The 26,862-nt window shown below is 37.2% G+C and overlaps 13 protein-coding genes across 13 annotated transcripts; 4 read left to right on the plus strand and 9 right to left on the minus strand.

The window, feature by feature from the left end:
• Positions 1-249: 249 nt before the first annotated feature.
• CDC37 (Hsp90 co-chaperone CDC37) lies at positions 250-1,746 on the minus strand (the record flags this gene model as incomplete). Its single annotated transcript, XM_003646049.1, has 1 exon — positions 250-1,746. The coding sequence occupies one exon, from the start codon at positions 1,744-1,746 to the stop codon at positions 250-252; it is 1,497 nt and encodes a 498-aa protein (XP_003646097.1).
• Positions 1,747-1,926: 180 nt separating this feature from the next.
• TAF10 (Taf10p) lies at positions 1,927-2,532 on the minus strand (the record flags this gene model as incomplete). The annotated part of the gene is made up of 1 exon (XM_003646050.1): positions 1,927-2,532. The coding sequence occupies one exon, from the start codon at positions 2,530-2,532 to the stop codon at positions 1,927-1,929; it is 606 nt and encodes a 201-aa protein (XP_003646098.1).
• Positions 2,533-2,781: 249 nt separating this feature from the next.
• Positions 2,782-5,535, minus strand: PEP3 (tethering complex subunit PEP3; the record flags this gene model as incomplete). Its single annotated transcript, XM_003646051.1, has 1 exon — positions 2,782-5,535. The coding sequence occupies one exon, from the start codon at positions 5,533-5,535 to the stop codon at positions 2,782-2,784; it is 2,754 nt and encodes a 917-aa protein (XP_003646099.1).
• Positions 5,536-5,764: 229 nt separating this feature from the next.
• SMD3 (mRNA splicing protein SMD3) lies at positions 5,765-6,073 on the plus strand (the record flags this gene model as incomplete). The annotated part of the gene is made up of 1 exon (XM_003646052.1): positions 5,765-6,073. The coding sequence occupies one exon, from the start codon at positions 5,765-5,767 to the stop codon at positions 6,071-6,073; it is 309 nt and encodes a 102-aa protein (XP_003646100.1).
• A 258-nt stretch (positions 6,074-6,331) lies between these two features.
• On the plus strand, positions 6,332-8,908 carry SEC5 (exocyst subunit SEC5; the record flags this gene model as incomplete). Its single annotated transcript, XM_003646053.1, has 1 exon — positions 6,332-8,908. One exon carries the CDS (start codon positions 6,332-6,334, stop codon positions 8,906-8,908), a length of 2,577 nt encoding a protein of 858 aa, XP_003646101.1.
• A 925-nt stretch (positions 8,909-9,833) lies between these two features.
• TRM82 (Trm82p) lies at positions 9,834-11,159 on the minus strand (the record flags this gene model as incomplete). Its single annotated transcript, XM_003646054.1, has 1 exon — positions 9,834-11,159. One exon carries the CDS (start codon positions 11,157-11,159, stop codon positions 9,834-9,836), a length of 1,326 nt encoding a protein of 441 aa, XP_003646102.1.
• An 818-nt stretch (positions 11,160-11,977) lies between these two features.
• On the minus strand, positions 11,978-12,637 carry RMP1 (Rmp1p; the record flags this gene model as incomplete). The annotated part of the gene is made up of 1 exon (XM_003646055.1): positions 11,978-12,637. The coding sequence occupies one exon, from the start codon at positions 12,635-12,637 to the stop codon at positions 11,978-11,980; it is 660 nt and encodes a 219-aa protein (XP_003646103.1).
• Positions 12,638-13,075: 438 nt separating this feature from the next.
• On the plus strand, positions 13,076-15,445 carry ACF2 (endo-1,3(4)-beta-glucanase; the record flags this gene model as incomplete). The annotated part of the gene is made up of 1 exon (XM_003646056.1): positions 13,076-15,445. One exon carries the CDS (start codon positions 13,076-13,078, stop codon positions 15,443-15,445), a length of 2,370 nt encoding a protein of 789 aa, XP_003646104.1.
• A 535-nt stretch (positions 15,446-15,980) lies between these two features.
• SEC1 (Sec1p) lies at positions 15,981-18,193 on the plus strand (the record flags this gene model as incomplete). Its single annotated transcript, XM_003646057.1, has 2 exons — positions 15,981-16,011; positions 16,101-18,193. The coding sequence occupies 2 exons, from the start codon at positions 15,981-15,983 to the stop codon at positions 18,191-18,193; spliced, it is 2,124 nt and encodes a 707-aa protein (XP_003646105.1).
• Positions 18,194-18,326: 133 nt separating this feature from the next.
• Ecym_4222 (uncharacterized protein) lies at positions 18,327-19,763 on the minus strand (the record flags this gene model as incomplete). The annotated part of the gene is made up of 1 exon (XM_003646058.1): positions 18,327-19,763. One exon carries the CDS (start codon positions 19,761-19,763, stop codon positions 18,327-18,329), a length of 1,437 nt encoding a protein of 478 aa, XP_003646106.1.
• A 221-nt stretch (positions 19,764-19,984) lies between these two features.
• Positions 19,985-22,060, minus strand: DPH6 (diphthine--ammonia ligase; the record flags this gene model as incomplete). The annotated part of the gene is made up of 1 exon (XM_003646059.1): positions 19,985-22,060. The coding sequence occupies one exon, from the start codon at positions 22,058-22,060 to the stop codon at positions 19,985-19,987; it is 2,076 nt and encodes a 691-aa protein (XP_003646107.1).
• A 730-nt stretch (positions 22,061-22,790) lies between these two features.
• On the minus strand, positions 22,791-24,191 carry PUT1 (proline dehydrogenase; the record flags this gene model as incomplete). The annotated part of the gene is made up of 1 exon (XM_003646060.1): positions 22,791-24,191. One exon carries the CDS (start codon positions 24,189-24,191, stop codon positions 22,791-22,793), a length of 1,401 nt encoding a protein of 466 aa, XP_003646108.1.
• A 963-nt stretch (positions 24,192-25,154) lies between these two features.
• RRN5 (Rrn5p) lies at positions 25,155-26,834 on the minus strand (the record flags this gene model as incomplete). The annotated part of the gene is made up of 1 exon (XM_003646061.1): positions 25,155-26,834. One exon carries the CDS (start codon positions 26,832-26,834, stop codon positions 25,155-25,157), a length of 1,680 nt encoding a protein of 559 aa, XP_003646109.1.
• Positions 26,835-26,862: the final 28 nt, after the last annotated feature.

Below are 26,862 nucleotides of genomic sequence, written 5' to 3' on the forward strand. Positions count from 1 at the left end.
TAGGAGATTTCACTAACTTCGCATTCGTACGCGCCTATAGGTATCATATTACATAGATGCAGCTCCTGGTATATTTTTATATCGGTGACAAATCTTTTGTTCTAGTGAATAGTGTTTCATTCAAATCACGTTTGTAGAATTAAGATCAGTAGTTTTGGGGTTGTTTTAATCCATTAAGTTTAACAAACGTACAAAAAAGAAAAAAAAGTACTTATCTATGTAGCAATCGGACATATAATAACATACACATCAATCCACAATGTTGCTAGAGTCACCTAATGTTATATTATCATTTTTTTCTTTGTCAATAGACAGGGTTTCCATGTTTTTCTCGTTGTTATAGTGCTCCTGAAGTTCTTTAAATTCATTTTCATCCTCCAATAAGGCATTTATGCCAATAATCTCGCTTTCATTAAAAACATCCAAGATACTTTCTGCTTCTTCAATTGGCATGCTGGCAAATACCTCATTAATAGCATCTAAGCTTTGTGTTTTAACAGCTTCTTGCATATTTTTTGGTAATTTATAGAAGGCTTGAACTTTCTGCTGTTCTTGAGGATCCTTAGATTCAAAATCGGGGATGTTCACTTTCAATTCAGTAGAATCGTCTAACGATTTTAGTTGGATGGTTTCCACACCACCTTCCGCGGCTTCCGTCGCTTGTTCTTTCTCCAATACTTTACAACGTTGCTTAACATGCTCAAACTTAGAATTGACCGAGTCTAAAAACGATCTTTTACCTGAAGCGCCCGTATTCTTGTAGAACACTTTCTCAAAAAACATGTTGATAACTTCAGTTAGCTCTCTAACATGCAAATTTGGTATCTTTTTCATGGAATATATTTCACGAATATACGACATCAATTCGGATTGATGAATAACTTGGTAAGCCATCTTTTCATCACCACCCATCTGATATTCAAATGCTTTCATCATCAATGCATCCTTCTGTTGCTCCGAAAGAATAGGTAAGTGTTCTAAGAGAAATTTTTCAGACTTTTTATATTCTATCCAAGGAATTGAGCCAAATTTTTCTGTTTCAGGAGCCAGCTTCATGGTATCATCCTTGTAGTCAATGAACTCCATTAGCTGGTTAGCAAGTATAGATTTTGGAATGGAATTTGCAGACTCTGAACTCGCGGTCTTAGGAATATACTGAGCGGATTCGTTGTCTTCACCGGAGTTTTTATTGATAATACTCCTATCAAACCCGGTATGTATATCATCCGATGAAATATGCAACGCCTTCTCTTTGTATAACTCTTGTAACTTAACCTTAGCTTCTGAAGTCACCTTAGTAATTTTTTCTCTGTGCTTTTCCATCATCTCTCGAATCACGGTTCCATCATTAGGGTTCTTGTTTTCATCTTTGGCATTCATTTTCAATTGTTCAAACAAATCTTCAACCATTTCGTTATATGGTGGCATATCAGGATCAACATTCTCACCAGAACCTCTCTCATTCTTGTCAAAGTTTTCATTTAAGAACCTGGATACAACATCCATCGATAGCAAATCTGTGTCACTTAACTGAGACATCAACTTATCCACTCTTTTGTTTAAGTGGTTATACATTTCAACCTGGAACTCCAAGTTTTTGATGTCCTGATTCCTCTTGGCCCTTTGCTCATGGATCGACTGCTGCTTCCATTTAATAAAGGACCGTTTGTCCACATTAGGATGAACTTCTATATCAGAATCATCCGAAATCTCAATTTTATCCCACTTTGAATAATCAATAGCCATTGTTATTGAACAAATAAACTTCTTTCACGACTCTTGCACCACAAATACCGGTAGGTATCCTCTCGAAATAGCCTGCAGTTCAAAAAGCCTTGCGCAACATACAAGTTTATTTAAATATTATTACATAGAACAGAATTACATAAGACTATCCAAAATTCTAGCAACGTCTATGAATCACTTTCAACGGTAGAAGTCTGGTCTCGAAATGTTCAGCCCGTATTCTGCCACTGCGCTACTTAAATCATTGACAGTCAGCGTTACCTTGTTGGCGTTTGTCTTTTCGTTTTGTTGTTGCTGTTGTTGGGTTATTTGTTGTGCTCCAGGCTTTTGTTGGCCCAGCATCAGCTGTCTAGCTCTCGCTTGACCGTTATTAGAGTTGTGCACTGCTATGGAGGACCTAATTCTGGAATACTCGTAAGCGTCTGAAGCAAGATCGCTAACAAATTTTTGAGTTGCAAGAGCTAGGAGTCTTTTCACTCTAATGTCTGCGCATTCGAACCCATTCTTGGTCAAATAATAATCTATCACAGCATCTGGTATAATAGGAGGATAATCTGTCATTAAGTCAAGGATTTCGTTGATAGTTTTATCCTTGCGTGTGAATTCAGGTATTTCAAACAATTTTCGATAATTTTCATCGGCAGTGGACTTTTTAGTCCCTTCCTGCCTAGCTTGGTCACCGAACAGGGCAATATTATCTACAGGAGCTTCTTCTTCATCGTCAAATTCGTTTAGCTCGTCATCCACATTTAAATCATCATCCACAGTTACTTCTTTTTCACTCATTAGAACCTAGCTATTATAAATGCACAGCTTTTCCTCCAGTGTGTTTAAAATTGGAATGCTGATATGTGGTTCATCACTTTAAATTGTAAGTGTTGATATGTGTATCTCAGCATGCACACGGTCTTCATTGCGATATCTCAAGTGAGGGTAAATAATTCGTACCTAGTGATGATTGTAATCGTATGACTTTATAATATTAGAAGCCTTCTGACATAAATATATATATGTAATCAAGAACTCAAGACTATTTCATAGTTCCCAAGCCAATTCATTTTCCTTATCATCCTCTTCTTGTAATGGCTCATCAATTGTATTGATTTTTATATCACTGCACAAGCAGCACTTGGTAGACAGTAAGCTATCCAGTTCTCGGACATTGACGGACTGCTTCCCATGACGAGCCAACCTGCGTTGATAGGACTCTATTTGGCTTCTCATATTGAATTCATTTGACTTGATAATCTCTTTAATCATACAATCTGTGTGGAAGTTATGTCCACATGGAAAAACAAAAAACTTTCTAGTGGGCAACAATTTTTCGCAGATGTCGCATGATACCCCAGGCCTCAATGATTGGTGTCGTTTGTTAAATAGTTCGATATCCTGCTTTATTTCTTTTTTAATCTTAATTGAGCCGTTGATCTCTTCAAAAATATGTGACATGGACGACCGATGTTTTTCGAGACTTCTTATTAATTCTTCCTTCAAGTTTGCAATTGTAGTTAGTTCGTTGAATAAGGGCAACAAATCTTTGATAGATAGAATTTTATTGGAATCTTCAATTATAGTCCTGATGGATTCCTTCATATCTTTATCTTCATGAATCATAACACGAGCTATCTTTAACCATAATTTCTTTAGTGTGTACGTGTCTTCGGACTCCAAGGAGCCGACAATTATCTTTGCAGAGGTTATCATTCCATTTGACAAGGCCAAATCCACTGCATTATCGTACAACTTCAATTCGGAGTAGATATAAATGGCAACAGAATATCTGCGAAATTTCAAACTCAATCTTAATATAAAATTGTGATCAAATTTCGAAGCATAATCACTCATAAATTTGATTACTTCTTGTTCGCCTTCTAGATCGTCTGTATCCATCGATACCAAAAGCATATATATAGCAGTGTTATGAATGAGGCTATCCTGAGAATCATGTTCTTTAATGCACCATTTTAAATATACCAAGGCGTAATTCGGCAAAGGCCTATGAGATAACCGTTGTTGCTCTTGGTAATGGTTGAAGTATGCAAGCATGGAAGGGATTAATTCAACTGGATCAACGTTCGGAATTTGGACCCATGTATTGACAGCTGCATCGGGTGCGTTTATCAGTAATATGGTCCCATATTTGTACACAGATTCAGCATCCTGTAGTGTCACCAATACTTTCAGAGATTCGTACCAGTTATCTGATCTGATCCAATAACTTAGCACATATTGGTAATCTTCAATCATATTGGCAAAGAATAGTAGTTCACTTTTTCTATTTTGTTGTGAAATAAGTTGATAAACAGTTTCTCTATCCAATTTGTCCAAGTTTTCTTGTACAAAAAGTTGATAATCCTTTTCCAATTTCTCCTTGATCACCTTTAGATCCTCTAATTTTGTATCATTACTTTCTTCGTTGATGGATTCTTCTGCCTGGTTTAACTGGTTCATGAAGTTCCATATAATCCAAGAAGATAAAATGAAAATTTGAGTTTGGTTTGATTGGTTTACAATCGTCTTGAACTTGGTTATCAAGAAGGTTTGCAAGTACTGCAAATCGTCGAATTTCATAAACTTCAACGCCAGCGAACCCACTGAGGAACCAGTTTTAACTGCACCGTATCTTTCAGCAGCTTCTAACCATTTACCCTCAGAATACAACGAGTCAGCATATCTTTCTCTGATGTAATCACTTTCCAATTGTGATAAACCACTTAAATTTAATGCAGTCTCAAACTGGCCATTAACACAGAGCAACTGCCAAATTCCTTCCATATGCTTTTCAATTACTATCTCGTAAACATTCTCAGTTGAGTGGCACCAAAACGTGGCAGGGTCTTGTGAGTAATCAGCGCATAAATACAGCATCTTTTCGTCTTCCTTACTGAATAGTACCTCTTGAAATACTACCTTATTGTTCAATTGGTTGACGATGAGAAGTTCTGAACCCCTTAGGATTATAATGTAATAATCTGTTAAGACAACATCCTTTATTCGGTTCCTTGATGGAGGAAGCTCCACACTTAATAGCATTTTGGATGAGGACAACAAACGACCTTTTTGATGTATACTGCCAAACACAATCCCAGCTCGTGTTACCCATGCAAATGAATCCTTGTAAGCGGTAAACTTAATACTAGATTCCTTGTCCAAAGCTTCAAAGTCTTCCTGCTCCGTAGGAGGATGCTTGGTAAATGTTGCGACAACACCCGAGTTGCACGGCGCCCAGTATAGAATATGGCTTCCAGCAACAATTATGGCACCTCCTGTTTTGGACCAAAGTATACCGTCAATAGGCGATTGGCTAAGATAAACTCTTGTAGGCGACGGATCTCCCTGTCTTAAATCCAAATAGTACGCTTTTCCTTGCCTAGTTCCCACCAACATCTGCAACTGATCAAAAGACCAATCAACACTAATAATATCACAATCCTTTCTATTCAATTTCTTCAAAGCAAAAAACTGTTGTTCTTTGTACTGGGTTGCAGCAACATGTCCAAACTTTATGATAAGAGTCAGATTACACATATAATATTTTGCAAAATTCGTTTTTACTAAAACTCTTGTACCAGCGGTATTCATCCAAATATGCAACAATCTCTCCTGGTTCAGATTTATCAATGGAATTTGAAACTTGACTACATTGGAAGGATCAGATAAATTTATTATAAACAACTGTCCACTTTTTAAGGCAAAGCACATAATATTATTCTGTATCTGTAGCGAACATATGTTGTTGTTAATCTCCTTGATAAAATCTAGCGACACATGCTCTATTTGGGCTTTCATTATTACCTTCCACTGGGCCTTGAAATATATTAGACTGCTGTGGGCTCTCCTTATAAGGCTGTCCTATATAATGCAAGTCCTTAATTCTCTGGAGATAACATTTATTTCAATATTTTGAAAAATATTTCGAGCGGTGGTTCAAGAACATCATCAAAATATGGCGCTCAAGTATCAACAAAAATCATACCAATCAGTAACATAGCAGGGGATATATCAATTTTATTTCAAGATGAGTACATCAGGTATTCCAGTTAAATTGCTTAATGAGGCTCAAGGCCATACGGTGTCTCTAGAGTTAACTACTGGTGAGACCTACAGAGGTAAATTGGTTGAAAGTGAGGATAACATGAACTGTCAGTTACGAGATGTGACAGCAACCGCTAGAAATGGGCAAGTGACGCATATGGACCATGTATTTATAAGAGGCTCGCATGTAAGGTTTTTTGTTGTTCCAGATATGTTTAAGAATGCGCCGCTATTTAATACTGGCCCAGTTTACAAACCTCCACCCCCAGTACGTGGGCCGAAGAGAAAATAGGAAGACATGTGAGTTGCCTTGTATATTAGTGAGTGTTTCAATACAAAATGTATAGCATTACACAATTTGGTTAATATTGTATAAAATCAATTACGTTCTAAATAAGCATCTATAAGCACGTGATCTGGCTTTCGGATTTATGTCAAATCGCCTGTTAGATTTTAAGATCCAACTTATGTACATGCCTTCCTACCCTATCAACTTAATTGATAGGAAGCGCTATAGAGAAGTGCATTTCTATCATATAAAGTCATCGTAATGCCACGAAGTGATCCGTTTACGTTCGATGATTCAAAATTACTGTCGATGTACCAGTTGAGGACTTTGAATCCTGAGAATGACTGGGAGACTGATACATTAAATCCTGAACTCGATAATGCAAAAACTAACAACATCCAAAGAACCCTTGGCGATGTTCCAGATCCTTTAAATCCATCAATGTCCATGACCCAAGTCTTAAATCGATTACAGATACCAGCTAATGAGAGATATAAGTACTATATCCATGGAAATGGCTTTAACACGAAATTATTCTTAAGGGACATCCATAAGGATGATACTTTTAAGGATTTGACGGAAGCATTAAACACCTTAGATTTTTCTTTACAGGAACAGAGTAATCATTTAAAGGAATTGGTTCAAAAGAATTTCGTTCGTTACGTTAGGTGTAAGTCAAATTTGGATCAGATATATGACCAATTCAATAAGCGGATGAATGGTAGCGATAATTTCTTGGGAATATACCATTTAGATGAATCGCTGAATAACATGGTTAGAGCAACTACTATGAAACTTCTTCCGTTAGTGGATCAATCGACTAAATTGAAGAGTTATAGGGCTACAATTCGTTACGTTGAAGAAAATAGGGAATTGTTCAATCTACCTAAAACTTTATTGGAAAATCTAAACAAAAAAGATTATACAAATCTCATGGTTGAATATAAGAAGGGCGTAAAGCTCTACACGCAGGTAAAAAAAAATATTGTGGTTGATAGAATATGGAACGACGTTGAATCTATCATAGAACAGTATAGAAAACATATTTGGGATTTGCTTATGGCACCGTTTGAAAATGAGGATCAGGAGTACTTTTTGCCTCTAATTTCCAAATTAATGGACTTAAAGGTGGAGGAGAATCCAATTAATATATGGATAGAGACACGGATAAAACACTTCAATGCACAATTAACTTCCTTGGCTCAAGCAATTATGGGTAAACTAGTCATGGCGCAGCAATGTATCTTGAAGAATAATTCATCAGATGATATTGATTTGTCATTTTACTTGAACTTGGAAACTTATTCTGAGGGCACACTTAGTTTCACGAGCAGAAACTATAGTTTGACAGATTCTCCAGTTATTGTGGAAATGTGGTTGCAGATTTTAACATATATTGAATCGATTTCTAAGTTGTGTTCTAATTTTGTTGAATTCTGGGAACACGTTGAAAGGTTTATGAATAATATTTATCAAACTTCTTTGCTAAATGAAAAGAGGAAAGATAATATTATTGGACTCAGTGACCAGACTCAAGATGAAGCTGCTATATTACAGCTATCTGCTGCTGAAGTTGCAATAACGAAAGAACGAGGTGAAAATTTCATTAGACTTGTTAACAAAACTTTATGCGATTTATTTTTAGCTTCACAAGAGAGCTTAGGTAATGGGCCTACTGTTTCGAAGGAGAAAGGAATTCCTTCGGACTATGGTTTTATCCCTCCTAGATGTAATAGTTTGAGTTGTCTGAGGTATTTGCCCAAAATTGTTGATCCAATTTTAAAATTTACAACTGAATTAGCACAGCTAACAATTAATGAAAACTCTATTAATATTTTAAGAAACCTTGATTCTAAAATATTAGATCGTTGTGTTGGCGCTATATCTTCCACGAAACTAAGGGATATGTCCAATTCTTACGTTTTGGAAGATTGGGAGGTCTACCAAACAACAAGTCCACAAGAATATTGTATTACCCAGTATCCAGAGATAGTTTTATCCTTCAATCAATATAGCATTCGAACAATGCGTGATATATTGTTTTCCTATGAAAAACTACCAGTATTAAACGGTGTCTCTATTGTCAATTACCCTTCTAAGCAACTAATCACTGGTATTGAAGTTCAGCAAATTGTGTCTTTAGAATCAGTACTAGAATCAATCCTCAAAAATGCAGCCAAAGATAAAGAGAATCCAAGAAACTCACATACTATTTTAACATTAACTAACTTACAACACATCAAAGAACACACATTTCCAGAAATCTTGCAGTATTTCGATGAAGCCTTTGAATCAAATTTAAGTACCAAAAAGCTTGAAATATTCACACTCTTGAATAAAATGGAGTCATCTATTTTTGGTAATTACTTATCTGGCTTGAAGTTAACTTTAAGGGATATATTAGAAGAAAAGTTCCATGAAATTAACTGGGCAATCCACAGTTCAAACTCATTCCGTGCTGGCGATTACATTATTGAAACATTAATGGTCCTAGTAACTGTTCACAGTGAGTGTTTTCAGCTTGGTCCCCAATTAATCCATCAAATTCTAAAGGAGACACAAATATTCATATCCAAATATCTCTTTGAAGCGTTTAAACCCTACATTGGCAATGTCTCTCCTGATGGCTTATTACAAATAACGGTTGACTTGCAGTTTTTCCAGAGGGTGTTAAGAAGTTACCTAGAACAAGAAACTGAAGTTATATTAACTGCATGTCTGCAGAATTGCATGAATAATGACATAAGCAAAATGCAGAGGTGCATGAGCGAAACTGAACCCATTGTGGCCTCTAACTTGAACAGGACTAGTGTTCAATTTGCTTCGTTCGAATCATAGGACTACATGTACTATAGAACTTTTTACTACATAGTCTGTAAATCGTGCGTGCTTTTAAAATAATGAATTAACTTTGAATTGCTACTCTGTGATGTACAGAGTTAATATTCTTTAAAGTAGTCAGTCAGGTACAATCAATTTTTTAATTGGGTTTTACAAAAATCTTACGGGACACAATCATCGCATTTTGTGCCTAGAGAAATTTGGATGAACAAAGTTGAACTTTTAGGTTCAATTAAGGCAGAAACAACTCAAAAATCCGGAATTCAGGGAATAAACCATGCTATAATTATTTTGCATCTTATAAATACCAAACTTTATGGCTATCACAACATTATTATAACAAATGCTAGCGCTTGCGTGCAATTAGATCTTAGTTCATCTCCCTTGATAGAGCAGCTAGTACTATTTTCATGACTGTAGGTCACAAAAATCATCTAAATCTCCCTTAATCTCTTTATTTGTTTCGAGATATCTCTTGAAAAGCATGTCTATTTCGAACTGTAGCCTTTTTGCGTCTTCTAATAGCTCTCTTAGTGCCTTATCGCTGTCGTATTCATCATTGTCCTTTTCTTGCTTATTATACGACAGCGGTAGGACTTGAGATATTATGCGTTTTGTTGGAGAGTCTGGACTATTTAAGTCATATTTTTTGGGCGTCGAATTGATGCCAATTGGACTCAACATCTTTAACCTTTTTCCATGCAGTGTTAATGACTAGTGTGCTATAGTCAAAGCTTAAATTACTAAAAGTGCTTGATGTAAACAATTACATCTGCTTACCCGGTCTTTGGGAATACATTGGTCATCCGAATCGCAACCTCAAGTAGAGGAACTATATTATTAGTGCATGCCTTAAATTCCTTATCATAGTCTATTTATATTATACATACATTTAATAGTGGCTAGAGTGTGCCTTCCTTTTTTATGAATAATGATCACCCCGTTTTCTTAGTTGGGCGATATGATATAACGGATATATGCTATCAGCGTCAACTTGTGAAATGGTATTCCTCTCCAATGAAGATTTGAGAATAGGAGATACAGCAGAATTTTTGGATTCATCTTCTGTAAATTTACCGTCCTCATATTTAAAGAATTTAATTAATTCTTCTTGACCATTTTTACGATCATCCAAGGATACCACAAGCTGGTTAGTCATCTCTGCAACTGCTAAAGAAACCAAGTTAGAATTCAACTCTAGCTTTTGGTGCAAGGTTAATTCACCAGTTGATTTATTGCATTCTAGTATAAATATCACCTTTGTTGCCTCGAAAATTACTGCTAGGTATGGTAGTTGTTCAAATGAGAGTATTTTCACAACCGATAACTCTTTTCTGGTAGTCCCATCATGAAGCAAGAACCTCTCCGGAGGGAAGTGAAAATCTGTTAAATATGGAGCAACTAATTCACCAACATCAAATTTAAATAGTAGCTTACCTTCCTGCCAATCCCATGAATAGATAGAGTCATCACCACCACCGCTAAATAGGAAATTTGGTTTCCATTTTGGTACACATAGAGTTGAAACAAATTGCTTGTGGCCAAACAACCATTTATTGACAATAAAAGTCTGGGGGTAATGAGATATCTTTATGTGTTCATCCCTATCAGCTGTCAATACGTACTGCTTTCCTAAATTATCCTTGGTAACTGCAATATCAGTAAGCATAGATACATGACCTAAAACAGGTTCTGGAGTCATATTGGTAACAGGACACTCAAGAGAAGTCACATATACGTCACCAAATTTATCTGCAAGGATTAACTCCTTATCCGCTGAAAAAGTAATCGCACTGGGTCTTTTTGGAAATGGCTGACGTTTAAGTAGTGACAAGCAATTTGCATTCTCTAATTCAACCTTAAACAGTACCGCTGCCTTATCTGAGTCAGTGCATGCAACTAGAATAGACTCATCATCTGATAAAGTTAGGCACCTAATATATTGGTATAAAGGTGGGGCACCTGGACCCGGAACAGGCACTTTAGGTTCCTTACATGGCTGTTCAATAATAGAACCATCATTGGTTTTCATTTTTTTAGTGGCATTTCCAGCTAGCTGCCTCATTTGCTCCTGCTCAACCTTTTCCTTAATCAATTGTTTATTATCATACTCATCGATCCATTCACCAATTAAGCTACAATTATTGATTTTGACGTCAACTTTAAAAACTTGGATCATGTTCTTGATCACGCAAAAAAGCAGGTTACCGTCTCTGCTGGATATTAAGAATTGAACTGGATGAATCATTAATTCTAGACAGACGTCAACCAACGCTTAAGCATTTATGCATATTTGAATGAAGTAGTTATTCTTCTAGTGAAGTTGTGCAAGCTCATCGGATGTATATAGGAAAAATTTTTTTTCAGCTGCTCCACATTATGTAAGATGATTTCCGCAAATCTTCGCTCTTCTCATATTACGATGTTATAATGATAGGCACTAAGATAGCACCAGCAAACTTGATAATTGTGCTGCATTATGATATTAAACATATATATATATATATATATATACAGGAGTAAACTTTTTAGTGACAATAGAAAACACGGACTATCCATCGGTCACGGTTTTGTTCAAGGTACATTACGGTGCAGAACCATAAATGCCGTAATTGGGTTAAAGAAAGACCCTGTAGCCTTTTATGTTAAACTCGCCTCTTAATGTATATAGAAACGGATCTTGCGAATATTCGAAAAACGACATAAGTTCCACACCAAAGAAATAGAGTTAGATATCCGGAGACTGTAAAAATCATCTGGATATTCCCTCACTCCAAGACCACAAAAATGGTTACACTACTGAGATGGTCACCCGATTGTAATAATGAAGGATAGATCCAATTGTTTAGTTCCATATAACCGACTTTCAGTGCGGCAAATAGAACATATGGACATTTATCAGTTGGAAATATTGTGCAAAGTTGAACGCGAAGCGGACAAGAGGAAGGTAAGAATGCTGTTAAATATTTGGGATTCAAGCACAAAACCTGTTGATTAACAATCAAAAGACCCTTCATGGTGATAAATCTCATAGTTTGAGTTCCATCTGGTTTATGCCCATCATGTTTAGCCAAAAATGTCATCGATTGCCGACTTGCCACTGCGTTTCGTTCTCTTTTTAGTGGTGGTCTTGGTGGTCAGCCCACCACCACTTTGAACTTCCGATTTGGAAATACTAGACATATTCGCTGGCGGTATCCTTACTACTTCACGTAATGAAGAGAAGGAATCCTCTGGTATTTCCTCACCAAGCTCTTCATCTATTACCGGTTGCATCCCCATCTCCTTATCATGTATTCCATTAGCGCAGCGAAAACTAGTCACACAATGACCATTGACTTTAACAAGCTCCCTGTAAATCGAACAAACTTTGGCCAACGATCCAAGCAACACCACCCCCAGCGTCACAAACTGTCCTAAGGCTACCACATTGTTAAACTCATAATATGCCCTACGCTGCTGCCGCCTCAAAAACTTACCAACAAGCGAATCTAATTTCAGCCAGTCATACTGCGTTTTTTCACGTTTGCTTAAAACCTCTAGAACCTGTGCCACACTCCTCTTAAACATATTGAACTGCTTCCACCATACACTAACCCGATGTTGGTTTTTGTTCCTGTGATACAATAAATGGATCACACGAAATTCCTGATTCAAAGCATCTACAATGTTTGCATTGTCAAATTGAAATTCACTTCGCCCCTTCACCCCCACAGATACCCCCATGACCACCTTCGCTTTGCTAAAGCCTATATTTCACCATCATTATGTAGTGTTGGTTATATGTCCTGTTACTGATTCTTATATGAGACTTTCGAAATACAAAGCCGGGTAATAATTTTGAAGCGTCAACATGCAGGGAATCCCATGAACAGAAACGTCACCTTAAAGTGCATACCACAAACTGGGAACGCATAAATAATAATAAAGATCTAACGGGTTCTGCAACGGTTGTGCTATTGTCGGGAATCCAGTGAAGACGTCGGCGTAGGCAACGTCAGAAACACAAACGCTTTCGGACATTGGAACTGAGTTGTATATATATATATAAGAGAATAATTGGATCTCTTTTATGTGCTGGCACTGGTTACTTGGTATTTAATTTTTAATTATTTTCCATTTCTAATCCAAGCAACTGCTCAACGAGAAATTAACGATAAAAGTATGTTATATCACAGACCATTGATGCCCTTACCTAGAAGTCCGGGACAATTATTGAGTTATTCTCAGGGTAGTTTTAGCGAGTACCGTCGAAGTGTTTGCAATTGTGACGATGATGCGCCTCCATTGCCTCCTAGAAATTATAGGGTGGCCGCGAAAACACAAAGAGAGGATAATGAATGCTTTGGTGTCAATGGTAGGAGTAGTATACCGCCTCCGTTGCCTCCAAGGCCAAAGATAATTAATACTAACGATGAAATTGGATTAGAAAGATTGGACATGTCTACAGGTATATTTACACCAATATCAAGCGATGCTCCTTCGACTAAATTCAAGAAGGTTAGGCACGATGTAGCTTTACCAGTTAATACCAATAACAATAATAAGCCTGTGCAAACCAACAAATTCTATGGAAATATGTTACTAGGAAGTCAAACGTCTCCGGTTTGGACGCATCCTTATTCTTTATGGATTGATAAAAGTTCTAAACCAGGGATGGCGGTTGCTTATATTAAATCATCCCAGCGAGTTTTTGATACAGCAAACAAACCCCCACGATACCTCTTTTCGCCAACTGGTATCAAATCTTTTGTCTTCAGCTCTACCGAGTTTAAATCTGCAGATGATATGAGTGTTTCTTTGAACACTTTAAAACATTTATCTGCTCAAGTAAGATTGCAAAAATCAGACCAAGAATATATCCGGTTCTACTTAGTTCAAGGTATGGGGTTTGTCACTGCAATCTATTACAATTTAATTCCTAAGGTGTACTCTGGTGTTGGATTCAAATCTATATCTGGAGATACCTCTCCTCGTTCTGGTATTAGTAAGTACAAGATTGTCCTAAAAGATAATGCTGTCTGGACCTTATATGTAACAATCCCAGGAGGCCAATCTTTGCAGTTAGCTTTGCAGAATAATGCAATTGTTGGTGACAGAAGTATCAACGGTGGTCTATTTCAAATTGTTCCTGACACAAATTCAGATATCGATCGTGCCGCTGGTTGTTACCCAATTACTGCTGATCTTACTGGGTCTGTAAGTGGTTCAAAAGGTAATTATACCTTGACCTTTACCAATGCCGGTGAGTCTAACAGTGGTACGAGCTTGATGTATGCTTTACCTCACCAGGTCGAAAACTTTACGTCCCGTACTGTTGGGAAAATTAATTCAAAGCTTGATTCTACTGTGTATGGTTCCATGACTGGGTATTTAACCAAAGCCTTCGATATGACGGTAGAAGTTCCTTCCGGCTTAGGGTTTGACCCATATACTACTATAAAAGGTAAAGGTGGTCCCAAGTACTCTGATGATGTATTGTCAAAGATTCGGGAGGCTGCTGCGTCAGAAATTGATGGAGATGTTGTAAGCGAAAGTAATGTTGATTCGATGTACACAGCTGGTAAGATCTTGGCAAAATATGCTTGGATATTATACTGCTGCCAATATGTGATAAAGGACTCTGACAAAGTATCAAAACTTTTACCAAAATTGAAAGAAGCAATAAGTCGCTTTACTGGTAATCAACAGATATTACCATTAAAATATGATAGTGTTTGGGGAGGTATTATATCCTCTGGTACAGTATATCAAGATTATGGTAATGCATATTACAATGATCATCATTTCCACTATGGTTACCATGTAATTGCTGCTGCAATTGTTGCTCTTGTTGACAAAGATGCAAGTGATGGTAAATGGCTCGGGGGAAATAGAGTATGGGTTGAAAACTTAATCAGAGATTATTCCAATCCAAGCTCCACTGATATATATTTCCCTATGTTCAGGAGTTTCGATTGGTTCACAGGCCATTCATGGGCCAAAGGATTATTCGAAAGTGCTGATGGTAAAGATGAAGAATCCAGTTCTGAAGATGTTAATTCCGCATACGCGTTAAAGCTATGGGGGTTGGCCGTGGATAATAAACAGTTGGCCGCCATTGGAGACTTGTCGTTAGGTGTCCTAAAAACCTCACTAAACCATTACTTCCTTTTCACGGACGATAATAAGACTCAACCAGCATCCTTCATTCCAAACAAAGTAAGTGGTATATTATTCGAAAATAAACTCGACCATGCAACTTACTTTGGTACTGAAACTCAATTCATCCACATGATCCACGCCATCCCAATCACTCCAGCCTCCTCTTTTATCAGATCGCCTACATTCGTACGTGAAGAATGGGAACAGATTTTATCTAAAATTGTTGACAAAGTCGATGACGGGTGGAAAGGTATCATGATGTTAAACCTTGCATTGTACGACCCTAAAACTGCTTATGAGTTTTTCAGTGGTTCAGGCTTCCAAGATAAATACCTAGACAATGGTCAAAGTAAAACTTGGTCATTGACTTATTCTGGGGCATTCAAATAAAAAAAAATCTCACCTTTTTTTATTTTTGATTAATTTATTAAAAAATAGGTTGTTTTTCCTGCAGTCAGGAACATTAAAATAACGATAACGAAATTGAATTGCCAACTTCAATTAACGATACATGAGTAAAATCTAACGAATTTTTTGATGAATATATTAACAAAATGGGAAAGAAAAAAATATTATAGAAGATATAATAGTTGGATTCCGTTATGTATTTCTGCTTTAAATCGTCGTTATTCCGGTTTAAAAGCTACAAAATAGTGTATGTAAGCAAGCGATATACCATCTAATATATATCTATATGTAACTAAATATATATTCTGTGCCTGACAACGTCCAAGACAAAAGGAAATGATTACGTACGCATCGATCATTATTTACGTTATGTCCGGGTACCCTTGATTTTTTAAGAAATGGAGTTCTTGGCATCTTACTTTTAAGAATTGTAGTTTGCTGTTCGATTAAAGGACAGCAAGGTTGTAAGTATAGGGTTGGATTCAAAGGGGTTTGGTATTTAGAATAACCAATAGATATGTTAAACTTGATAGAATTGCAAAGAAGTTGTATGTATTAGCGTGAATCTGTTTGTAGGTCGGCTTAATACTTCTGCTTGAGTTTGGATCAATCGGACTAACAATCTTTTATCATGCAGATATCCTATCATTTATTGATAATATTGAAACTGAACATGGGATTAAATTTTTAGTGGTTGATGATACTGTTGATGAACTGTTAAGTTGTTTGTTTGCTGATCGTAGGGAGTTATTGGGGCATGTGACTGCTGTTGATAAAATTGATTCAAAGACTCGAAAGGGGCAGCCGTCAATGGAGGTAATATATTTCTTAAGTCCTAATAAGTTTAACATTAATTGTATTGATGCAGATTTTAGTAATATGCCTCCGAGGTATAAGAGAAATCATATTAGGTTTTTACCCGGTTTAGATCAGCAATTGGCTAAATATTTGAATTCTAGGCAACACATTACTCATAATATGGCTTCATTAGCGGAAATTAAATGTGGGTTTTACCCAAAGGGATTATGGTATTTTGAGACTATTGGTATTGATCAGCCTTTGCAAATATTTTTTAACAATCAATGTGTGGATTTAATAGAAAGAAATATCCAAAAAATTGTTCAAAGTTTACTGAATATCTGTATTATAACGGGTGAATATCCAATTATTAGGTACTCAGAGCCAAGTCAGGAAGTTTCTTCATTATGTAGACCAACGGTTCTAGTTAAGAAACTAGCCTTTGAATTTCAACATGCCCTTGATAATTACGCACGTCAAAATGAAGACTTCCCTCCTCCAAATATGAGACCAAGATCGATTTTCATAATAACAGATCGAACTCTGGATATTTTCAGTGCATTAGTCCATGATTTTACGTATCAATCTTTGGCTTATGATTTGGTTAGTGACGTGAATTTAGTCACTAACGTTTATAAGTATGAGGCTCAAAATGAAAAGGGGGAAAAAGAGGAAAAGACATCTAAATTATCAGACCTATTAGATCCGGATTGGGTTGAATTAAAGTACCAACATATTGCAGATGCAGGTGAAGCTTTGACAGCAAAAATAAACGAAATAATCTCTAAAAATCCTTTACTCGTGGATAGAAGTAAAGTGAAAACTACGACGGACTTATTAAGTGTTGTCGCACATTTAAAAGACTTTGATGAAGAAAGAAGAAGGGTTACCTTACACAAAACTCTCATTGATAAATGTTTACAGATTTCAAAGGACCGTAATCTAGTTGAATCATCAGAATTGGAGCAAACTTTGTGCAGTTTTGGTCTCGATATTGATGGTAATCGGGTTAAACAACTGGCAGATCGGCTACTGGAGGTTTTAGCGAATGAGAACGCTTCTATAACTGACAAAGTCCGTTACATCATTGAATATGCTCTGTTTAGGGGTGGTCTTATCGAGCCGGATTTTGTCAAATTATTATCTTTTATCGGTGTTGGCGCGAATCACAATTATTTCAAGCATTTTATGCAACTGTTCAGAAACTTCAACTATATAGGGTTTAAATTGATTAAGTCAAATCCCAAAGATGATGGTTTTAAAAAAGACTGGATGCATAGCAGTATCATGAACGACCCAAATAGCTACCAGACCTCCCGATTTATCCCTTCAATTGGAAATATTTTATCTAGTGTTATCAATAATCCATTATTACTGAGTGAAGAGTTATTTCCATATGTCAAAGACAAACCAATCGAATTACTTGATCCAGATTTGAAGGTTACTTTGGAGTCAAACAATTCCTCAACCTCACTGAGAAATCCTAGACACAAGGCTGCATGGGCAAAGACAAATAACCAAACAAAAGCTCCAAAACAGAGGATTTTTTATTTTATCCTTGGGGGTATAACGCATGTTGAATTAAAGGCGGCATATTCACAAGCTGAGTCAAAAAATAGGGACATATTTATTGGTAGTGATTCCACGATCACCTCACTACAGTTTATGCAATCTATGGAAAAATTGTCCGAAAACAGGGCTCATCTAAGGTTAAAAGATGATTTGCGTCTTCAGTCAGAAGCACCAGATTATTTATTTGATAGAAGTAGCAGATCAATTGGAGTAGATCAGCCGACACCTGTTGTTACTCAACGCAATAATAACATGCATATTAAGGCCCCCGTACTTCAAACGCAACTTGATGAATCTACAGATAAGGACAAAGACAAAGACAAAAAACGCCACAAGTTTACCAAGTTTCTACGAAAGTAAATACACTAACATCTTTAATAAAGAGAAAATTATGGTGTTAGTTGTTTCTAAATAATTATTCCTAATGTGAGATTTACTTTAACTTGGGGTTCGGCAATAGGAGACATATATATATATATATATATATATGTTATTATAAATCATATTTACGGGCTAGTTTTCGCATCTTTTTCAAAGCTCTTGGTATGAAAGGCTTGATAGGTGGACTAGCATTATCATTACTGCTTGAAACTCTTTGTTCTAGTCTTGAACTAGACTTTGTTCTAGTCTTTTTAGATTTTTTCTTAGTCGGTACAGCGATATCTCGGGGGCCTTCAGAATCATCTGTGGTTTTATTAAGCGTAATATGATCTTGGCAGGTCTCTAAAATACGGTTCTTTTGAGAGTTTTTAGTGGCATTAGGAAACTTTGTTGTTACTACATTTTCTGATGAAACGTTTTGGGAGTCTCTTGAAATACTACTCCGGTCAACGGAAATTCCTTCTCGACTGTCAGGTACATTTGTCGGACCAACAAGTGTCATAGGAGATTCACGACCATTGGGTGTCTGCATCGCTATGTCAGATGAATATGAATTTTGAATAGAAGTTCCACAAGTCATAGATGGTGCACTGGATATCTGCTCACAAGGGAATATAGATTTAGCATTTGTTTCTGATTCGTCAGGTTTGAAGAAATCTGAGTTGCTGTTGGAGTCTTCATAAGGCATGTTGCATGGTGCGGCGGCACTAATATTATTAGGATCAATTAATTGATTTTTAAAATCGGATGCAGATGCACCCATAATACTCAGACCATCCTGTTTATCACATGAGGCCGAAGAAGAGACCTTGAAAGCTACTGTGGCGGAAGTACATTCGGTTATATTTTTATCTTCTTCGGTATTTTTATAATCTTTGTAGCGCTTAAATTTCTTATGATTAAAATGGTCAACGTTGGTAGGATCCAACCTTCTCTTAAGACTCAATGCTAGACATCTGGGTTTTGGGGGCAGAGACAAAGGGGGTTGTACTTCTTTCTTAACAGTTGCAGCTTTCGATCCTAAGAGAATTTTCGCAATTTCGGTATTTTTAATGATCTCTTTAACCATTGTTGGATCGTTATTGCACTCATACTCTTCTAGGTTTTTCCGACCAATTCTTACAATACTTCTATCTTTTTCATCGCCAGAATTGTTTTTAACGAGTTCACCTGCTGTACTTCCCCTAGCAGTTGTTGACTCACAGGACTGACCTACGCTGCAACTTGCACCATCATTTGAACGTTCCCCAGACCCAGCATTAGAGGGTTGAGTATTCGTAATCATGTTGTGCAGGTGGCAACCTGTACGCAAGCGATCATTGTCCATTAGCATTGTGTTCATATAGCATAATGAAGTTTTATCATATCTACCCTTAGCAAAATATCGTATATCATCTAGATATAATCTGCTTCTGTTTCGGATCCTCGTTTCTATCTCCAGTCTCCTTTTCAGTATATCATCATGTTTTAACAAATTGATCTCCTTTTGTCTAAACTCAGACAACTTTGCAAACTCATTATCAAAATCAAACCCTCTCCTATTATTCATCTTGCACAAAAGAGTTCTGCATCGCACCGTTGAGGTCGTTTTATAGCATTGGTGCAACTCTCATACCGTTGAACAATTAAATAAATATCTCGGGCGGAAATTTCTTCTGATATTTACTGGTATACCAATCTACGGATAAAGTATGAAAGTGTACAAGTAATGCTAATTATATATGCATGAATTACAAACTGTTTGTCTATAAGCACTTTTTGATGTAAAATTTAATGTTTAATACTTAGAGCATACTTTTTCAGATCTCCAGACTCATCATATACTCCATTTACGGGGACATATTCTACATGCGATTCCATAGGTAGTGTTACGCTTCTAATTGGACTGTAGTATAACGCTATTTGACAATTTGTAAGTTTCTTAATGATATTAACTACATCCTCGTCATTATCAATGAATAAGGTGGTAAATTTTCTTATAAGCTCGTTATTTTCAATAAAAATACTATTATAGTTATTTGATCCAACAACGGACTGGGAAACCAGCGATTCAATGTCACGAGTTCGACTTTTAAACGAGCCATCAAAGTCTGTGTCTTCATCAACGACATATTTCTCATTATAAGCGATCCCTCCCCATTCACAAAGAGCGTCCTTAGGTAGGTGGGAGACGAGTACTGTTATTAACGTATTTTGGCTATCAATGGACATATCAGAACAATAGAGTGTCCATGCTTCAGACACTATAGGAGCCATATACGCATCTGAAATGTAACAAATCATGGATAATTGATTCTGAGCGCCTACAGTATTTTTTAAGGTGTGAAAATGGCGTAGTGAGAGAACGGCTTGAGAAATACCAACATTTAAATCATTTTTAGGTTCGTTAAGCAGCGTAACACATAGATCCATTGAGCTTGGTAATAAAGCAATTTGTCCACTTGTATAAACTACCTTATTTTTGTCATTCTTGGCCCATGTTACCTGAGAATATGGGCCAATGTTACAGGGACACCAATAGGACCTGCTTTGCACATGTAAACCGTCCTTATCATCGTTAGCCGAAACCTTACCCCTCTGTACAACTGAAGTTTGGGTATCTAGTATCACAGATAGCTGTAAGCATATATTACTTGGAAGTAAACTTGATTCAATACAAGCTCTAGATGGTGGTAGTGGCCCCACTTTAGAGATATCAAAGAATGAACTGTATATCCCATTGATTTCAGAGAAATTTCTCATGTCAGAAAGTAGTAGTGAAGATGATAATATCTGAGACCTAAAAACTCCACGCCTTTTTAAAATTTCGTCCAGTTGGTTGAATACATCAGACGCCTGATCTATCAAGCTACCCTCAACTCTTGGTCTCAAATTATTAATATACAACATGTTATTGACAATATTTTCTCCTGAAACAACGTGATGCTCCGAATAATCTAAACAAGGTTCTTGAACCTCCTCTAGATCCCCATTCATCATGGTCTTGTATATCTCGACCCATTCATTTTCAAGAGAGGGTACAGGCAACTCCTGTAATTGGTCAATTACAGGCGTCTTTAAATTACGAGGAACAAACTTAACGGTTAACTTCGCATTGTACACACCATCATTTTGATGAGGCATATATTCTAAAGATATCATTTCTAATTTACCGCGTTCAAAAAATGGTGCGTCTAACACCATGGATTCAAACTCACCACCTTCACCGCAGATGTGGACTTCATATTTGGAATTTAAATCCAGTAAAGTAGGGAAAACTTCAGGTAAAGATTTCCCTAGATGCTTCTGGTCCAAACCTATAGCAGCAACTTTAATCAGTCTGGCATCCATTTTAGGCAACCCATCACTACTTTCTGCTTCATCACCACCCTGAATTGACATTGAACACATTTCAGTCATTAACTCAAGTTCATTCCGTTGCCATAGAAAACTGAGGACAACTAACCCTGACCTAAAACAGACATCTTCAACTCTAGTACGCTGGTATGAAGACAAAATAGCACCCACACTAACTGCCTCAACTTCAGGAATCTCATCTTTAACACGCTGCAAAAGAACATACAAATCCTCCACCTCATCACCGTCAGTTTGTGAATAATTCAATGCAACATTCCGAGAACTATTCGCATTGATAGCTTGTCTAAACAGAGGCAACCCAATACAGTCACCATAGTATGAAACAATATCATGTCCAACTGTCTGAAACATAAAACTATCTAACTCCTGTTGATTTTCATCTTTTGGATGTAGATTGGCCAATGCAACTAGTTGATGACCATTTTTTATACAATGCAAAATATTATAGCAGGAATCCTTCCCACCTGAAAATAAGGCAACAAACTTCATATAGTTTATCTTATACAATCAGTAAACAAAAAAAATCCTACCCTACACAATTTTAGAGAGTTCAATTTATCTTCACTTACAATCTATAGATAAGAACATCTTCATTTCAAATTTGATTTCTAAATTTATCATCAAGTACACCATCATTACCGACGAATCAGATGCACTGCTTTCAGGGTTCAATGTTCGACCAAATAGCCTCCCTAAGGAAACTCCCTGGGACAATTAAAGTGCCTGGATAACCAACCAATGCAGCGTAAATCAGTTTAGTCTTTTTTGTCACGTAGCACATAAATCTATACGCTATGTATTTTATTTGTTGTGGATGATGAGATTATCTTATGGTCAATCCGGCTGCATATCTAGTAGATAGATAGATGACTTTGGCTGCGAAAGTCATCTTGCATATACGTCATTGTTGATGCAGCTACCACCAGTACATCACTTACATATTCCGACGCAGCCATCTTTTGATGAATAATAAAAAAAGGGGTTCTGACATGTATTTTTTTGATTTCTTTTTAATGATTATTGATTACAAGAAACTATCGTATTCATGATGATGATGACGATGATGATGATGACAGTTTTAAATCAAACCAAATGCGATCGTTACCAAATGGTCTTTAGATTGTTCAAACGAAAGAATATAGAAAAAAAATTTTCTTCGCAGTACTTTAGGATTGGTCGTCATTCCAATTCTTTCACTTATCCTTTAGATTATGATCATTTAAAGATGCAAGAGAGTTTTTGCAACCTGTTTAACTAGAGGCCATCCGCTTTCAGATTTCATAGCATCGCCATTTTCTTGCAACCTTCTTAATAGGTAATCTTTAGTTTCTTCAGGAGGCCCCCAAGGGACGTATTTAATAATATTTTTAGCACCGTGGTTATAGATAAGGTCGTGGGTCACATTATCTGACATGCCCAACAACTGAGCTAACACTACGTTAGCCTTTCCGTATGAACCGTCAGAGGATACCAAAAGCATCGTCGCTAGCATTTGAGAGTGGTAATTATGAGAGGCAACAACCATATGCCCATATACCGAGTCCTCGCCTCTCACTAATAAGTCTTGAATGACTTTGACCATAACATCGTTGAAATTTTCGTCCGTAGCCTCCTTTGAAGGGAATATGATGTCTCTATTGGGTTCTGAGTGAAGATATGCGCCCCTCACCAATTTCAACCCTAACCTATACCCCTCACGTTGAGCCCTCTCACGCTGGAGTTCCAACTCAGCGGCTGAGTCTCTCAAGTACAACTGCCATGTACCAATACAGGAAACCATACGTGAAGATCTAGGGTTATACTTAGCAAACAAAATCCTTTGTAGTTCACGTACCCCCGGTTCCTGTGAAATGTATTTTTCAGCATCTATAGTCGAAACAAAAAAAGGAGCCTTCCGATCAGGATATCTCTTCGCAAATTCTTGGTTCAACCGGAAGACTTCCTCAGTAATTCTTGAACAATTTTCAACCAACTCATCGCTTTTCTCCCTCCACTCAGGAGCCATGAAGTTTTTAAGAACATCAGAAGGGTTTGAAACCAACGCAGAAGGTTTTAACGCTAAATAGCCCGGTGGAATAACATTAACATCCTCCGCAACCGACAATTGCTCCTCCATGTTTGGCTTCAAAACTTCATGCAATGACCTAATAGTCTCTTCAACAATATAATTAATATCAATATTCTTGATACCCTCACAATCCTCAATTGTTAACGACAACATCATATTATTAATTCCACGCCCCCTTAACATCTTCCCCTTCTCTCTGGCTTCCATAATATTATCACCGCCACAGTATAACGATGATACAAACATCTTCACTACCGAACTAGGCACATATGGAAACACCTTTATCACACTGTTTAATACCTTATCATTAATCGTAGCACATCCAATTGCCCCAAGAGACAATAGCTCCTTGGTAGACAACGGCTTTAAAAACGCCCCAGCAGAAGGCGGGGCAAGCTTCTCCCCTACCTGCGCAGGCGGAATTGCAATCGTCGACTGCTTCGACTGAGTATGCGACACATAGCCTCGCACAAACGCTCCACTAATACCTGAATCCAACTTGACTGACTTGCTTACTATCTTAGCGATGGGCAGCCGACCGTTCTTCAACATATATCCAAAAACGAAGCTGTCTCCTAGAAATATTCTCTAAAAATAATAAAAATAATATAATATCAACAATTTCTTCCTGTTTTCTCTATCGTTGGGTTCCTTTTGTCTGTTTCTAAAAAACCAATTTTTCTTTCAAAATGCAAAAAACCCTCTTCTTCGAAAACTAAGCTTCTATTATTGTTTTCCAAATGCTAGTATCACTAAAACAGTAGTACCTGCTGTATATCTCTATACCTAATAGTATGTTCTTACTAAATGATAGGCTACTCGTCGTATATATATTATAAAAAAATAAAATAAAGTTAATTAATTATCCATCCTCCCATAACTCCCAAGCTGAAAAAATTCCATACACTTTCAAATAATCAATCCATTTATATATTTTCAAAACCATCTCGGAACAATATTATTCTAAATTCAAAGCCTTATTACTCACTCACATTAAAATCCCCTTATCGGCACACGGTTCCCTTAGAACCCACTTGTCCTCTAATTTGCCGTTGAGGACTGTTTACACATTAATCATCTACAGACCCACCGTCAGTCACCCTTGTTTTTTTTGAGCCTACTGCTTGATACCACGATAAACAAAACAAACCAACAGCTTGCATATTAAATCCCTTTATATCTCGTGATTGTCGTACGTGTGTTCTGTTGCGCTGTCTGTACTCGCTTCCTTTCTGCTGATAGATTTTGTTGTGATTACTTCTACGCCTGTTCATGCGTCACTGTCGTCGGAGAACGGGGATACGATCCCGAGTAAGGTTTCTGTGGTGTACTTCGGGATTCGTGCTCCGAATTTTAAGGTTTTGCTGCACGTTCCAAATAATAACGGTTTTGAAGGAGAACGCAAGCTGCAGGTACGTGCATAAAGGGATAATAGATAAAGACTCGAGGGTCATTATAATTTGTGGTGTACGGATGGTTGGGCAAGAGGGGGATTATATACTAATGAGGACACGGTCAGCCGTAGTATTGATACAAGTCCAGAATTGCAGCAGGTATATCATTTTCGGAGGGAGTGGTTGATGATTCTAGGGATACGGTGGAATGTTGTTGGTGAGGGAGGTGTTCTGCGGGGGCATGCATGTGAAGAACCAAGGCATGCTGATATAACCTGGAATTATTTACGTCTAGTGCATTAGTGGATAGAGCGTCGAAGAGAAACAAACGTTCGTAGAAGGGATTATCGGTAGAATTGTAAGGATCATCTGCAATAAAGCGGGCGTACGGCAGTAGTGCAGATTTCTTTCCACAAAGGGAGAATAGTTTTTTTTCCATGATTAAATGGTCTTCTTCAAAGGCAAGAGGCGGGGCGGGACGGATCGGCAATTTTGAGTTGTGAAGGATGGTTAGGGCAGAGGAAGGAACGCTGCTAATAGCGCGCAAAGGAGAGGAAGCGGGATGGGTTTCCAATGAAGACGTCGGCGGCGGTGATGACTTTTTGAAGTCAACATGGGAAGGCAGGCCCACTATTAGTTTGTATGAAGAGACCTTGTGTTGTAACATTGGTACTATAAGGGCTTGTGGGATATTTTTATTTTTGAAGAGCTTCCCCTCTTCATGTTCCAATTGAAATTTTGTTAGGGTGTCTACTACTGTTTCGGGAAGGGTTGGCATTAAATGACCTGTTTTTCGGAGAACGATCATTGCCTTCCAAATATCTGAGGGGGTTATTAGATGAGGGAATTCTAGATTTGTAGTTCTGACTTCTATTTCATCGTTATCCCATATATAAGATTCTACAAGTGGGGATCGCTTTTTTTTTTCTATGTTGGTCCTTTGAGTAATTTCCTCAAGAAAGGCGTCTGGATATTTCAATGAGTCTTTTGAAACGAACTTTTTATCGATGTGCGGGATCACGGAATAGAATATTAGTTTTTTTGTATATCTTCGTAATAGTTCCTCCACGTATTGCTCACTAGCTGTTGAAAATAGAGGTGGCTCTTTAGGTGGTGGTTGGTATTCTTGTATTCTATGACGCGAATATATTGGGGCCCATCGTTTGTACCAATTATGCCAATTTATGACACCTTCTTCCGTTGAATCAAGTTCTACTTTGTGGTCTGCATTAACTACATCCTCTATTTCTGTCTTAATTAGCTGACTGTAAGCTTCTTCAAGTTCAACAAAGAATGGATCCATTTCGTATGCTATTGGGAGCTCTTTCTTGGTTAAGATACCACCACGCTTCTTGGTATTCATTCTTTTTAGCTGATTCAAATTGGTATTGAGAACATCGTGGTATACAAGGATCTCATATTTACTCTTGTTCGGTAATTGATCGGACCATTCATCCAACGTATGGATTGAATATCTTGATAAACAATGGAAAAACATTTGCTTTTCTTTACCTGTCCAGCATGTCCCCAGTTCATAATTCTTCGCTATCTCCAACTCTTCATCTTCTGAATCTTTATCTGAATCAGTCTCTATAATACACTTCCCATCATCCGCATCTTGCAAATACCGTACTTTACCATCTATATGGATTACCGAATCTCGAAATTCATTCTTACGATTAAATGGGTCCATAAAGCATTTCACCTCTTGGTTGAAAACCTGACAATACCTTTCTAAAGGAACATAGTTCCTTCTTTTCAATGTGATAAACCTATCATCATCCAATTTTCTCTTGGCCATGGGACAACGCTGATTAGAAAGAGAACAA

This window comes from Eremothecium cymbalariae, chromosome 4 (genome assembly GCF_000235365.1).
Source record: "Eremothecium cymbalariae DBVPG#7215 chromosome 4, complete sequence".
NCBI classification, from domain to species: domain Eukaryota; kingdom Fungi; phylum Ascomycota; class Saccharomycetes; order Saccharomycetales; family Saccharomycetaceae; genus Eremothecium; species Eremothecium cymbalariae.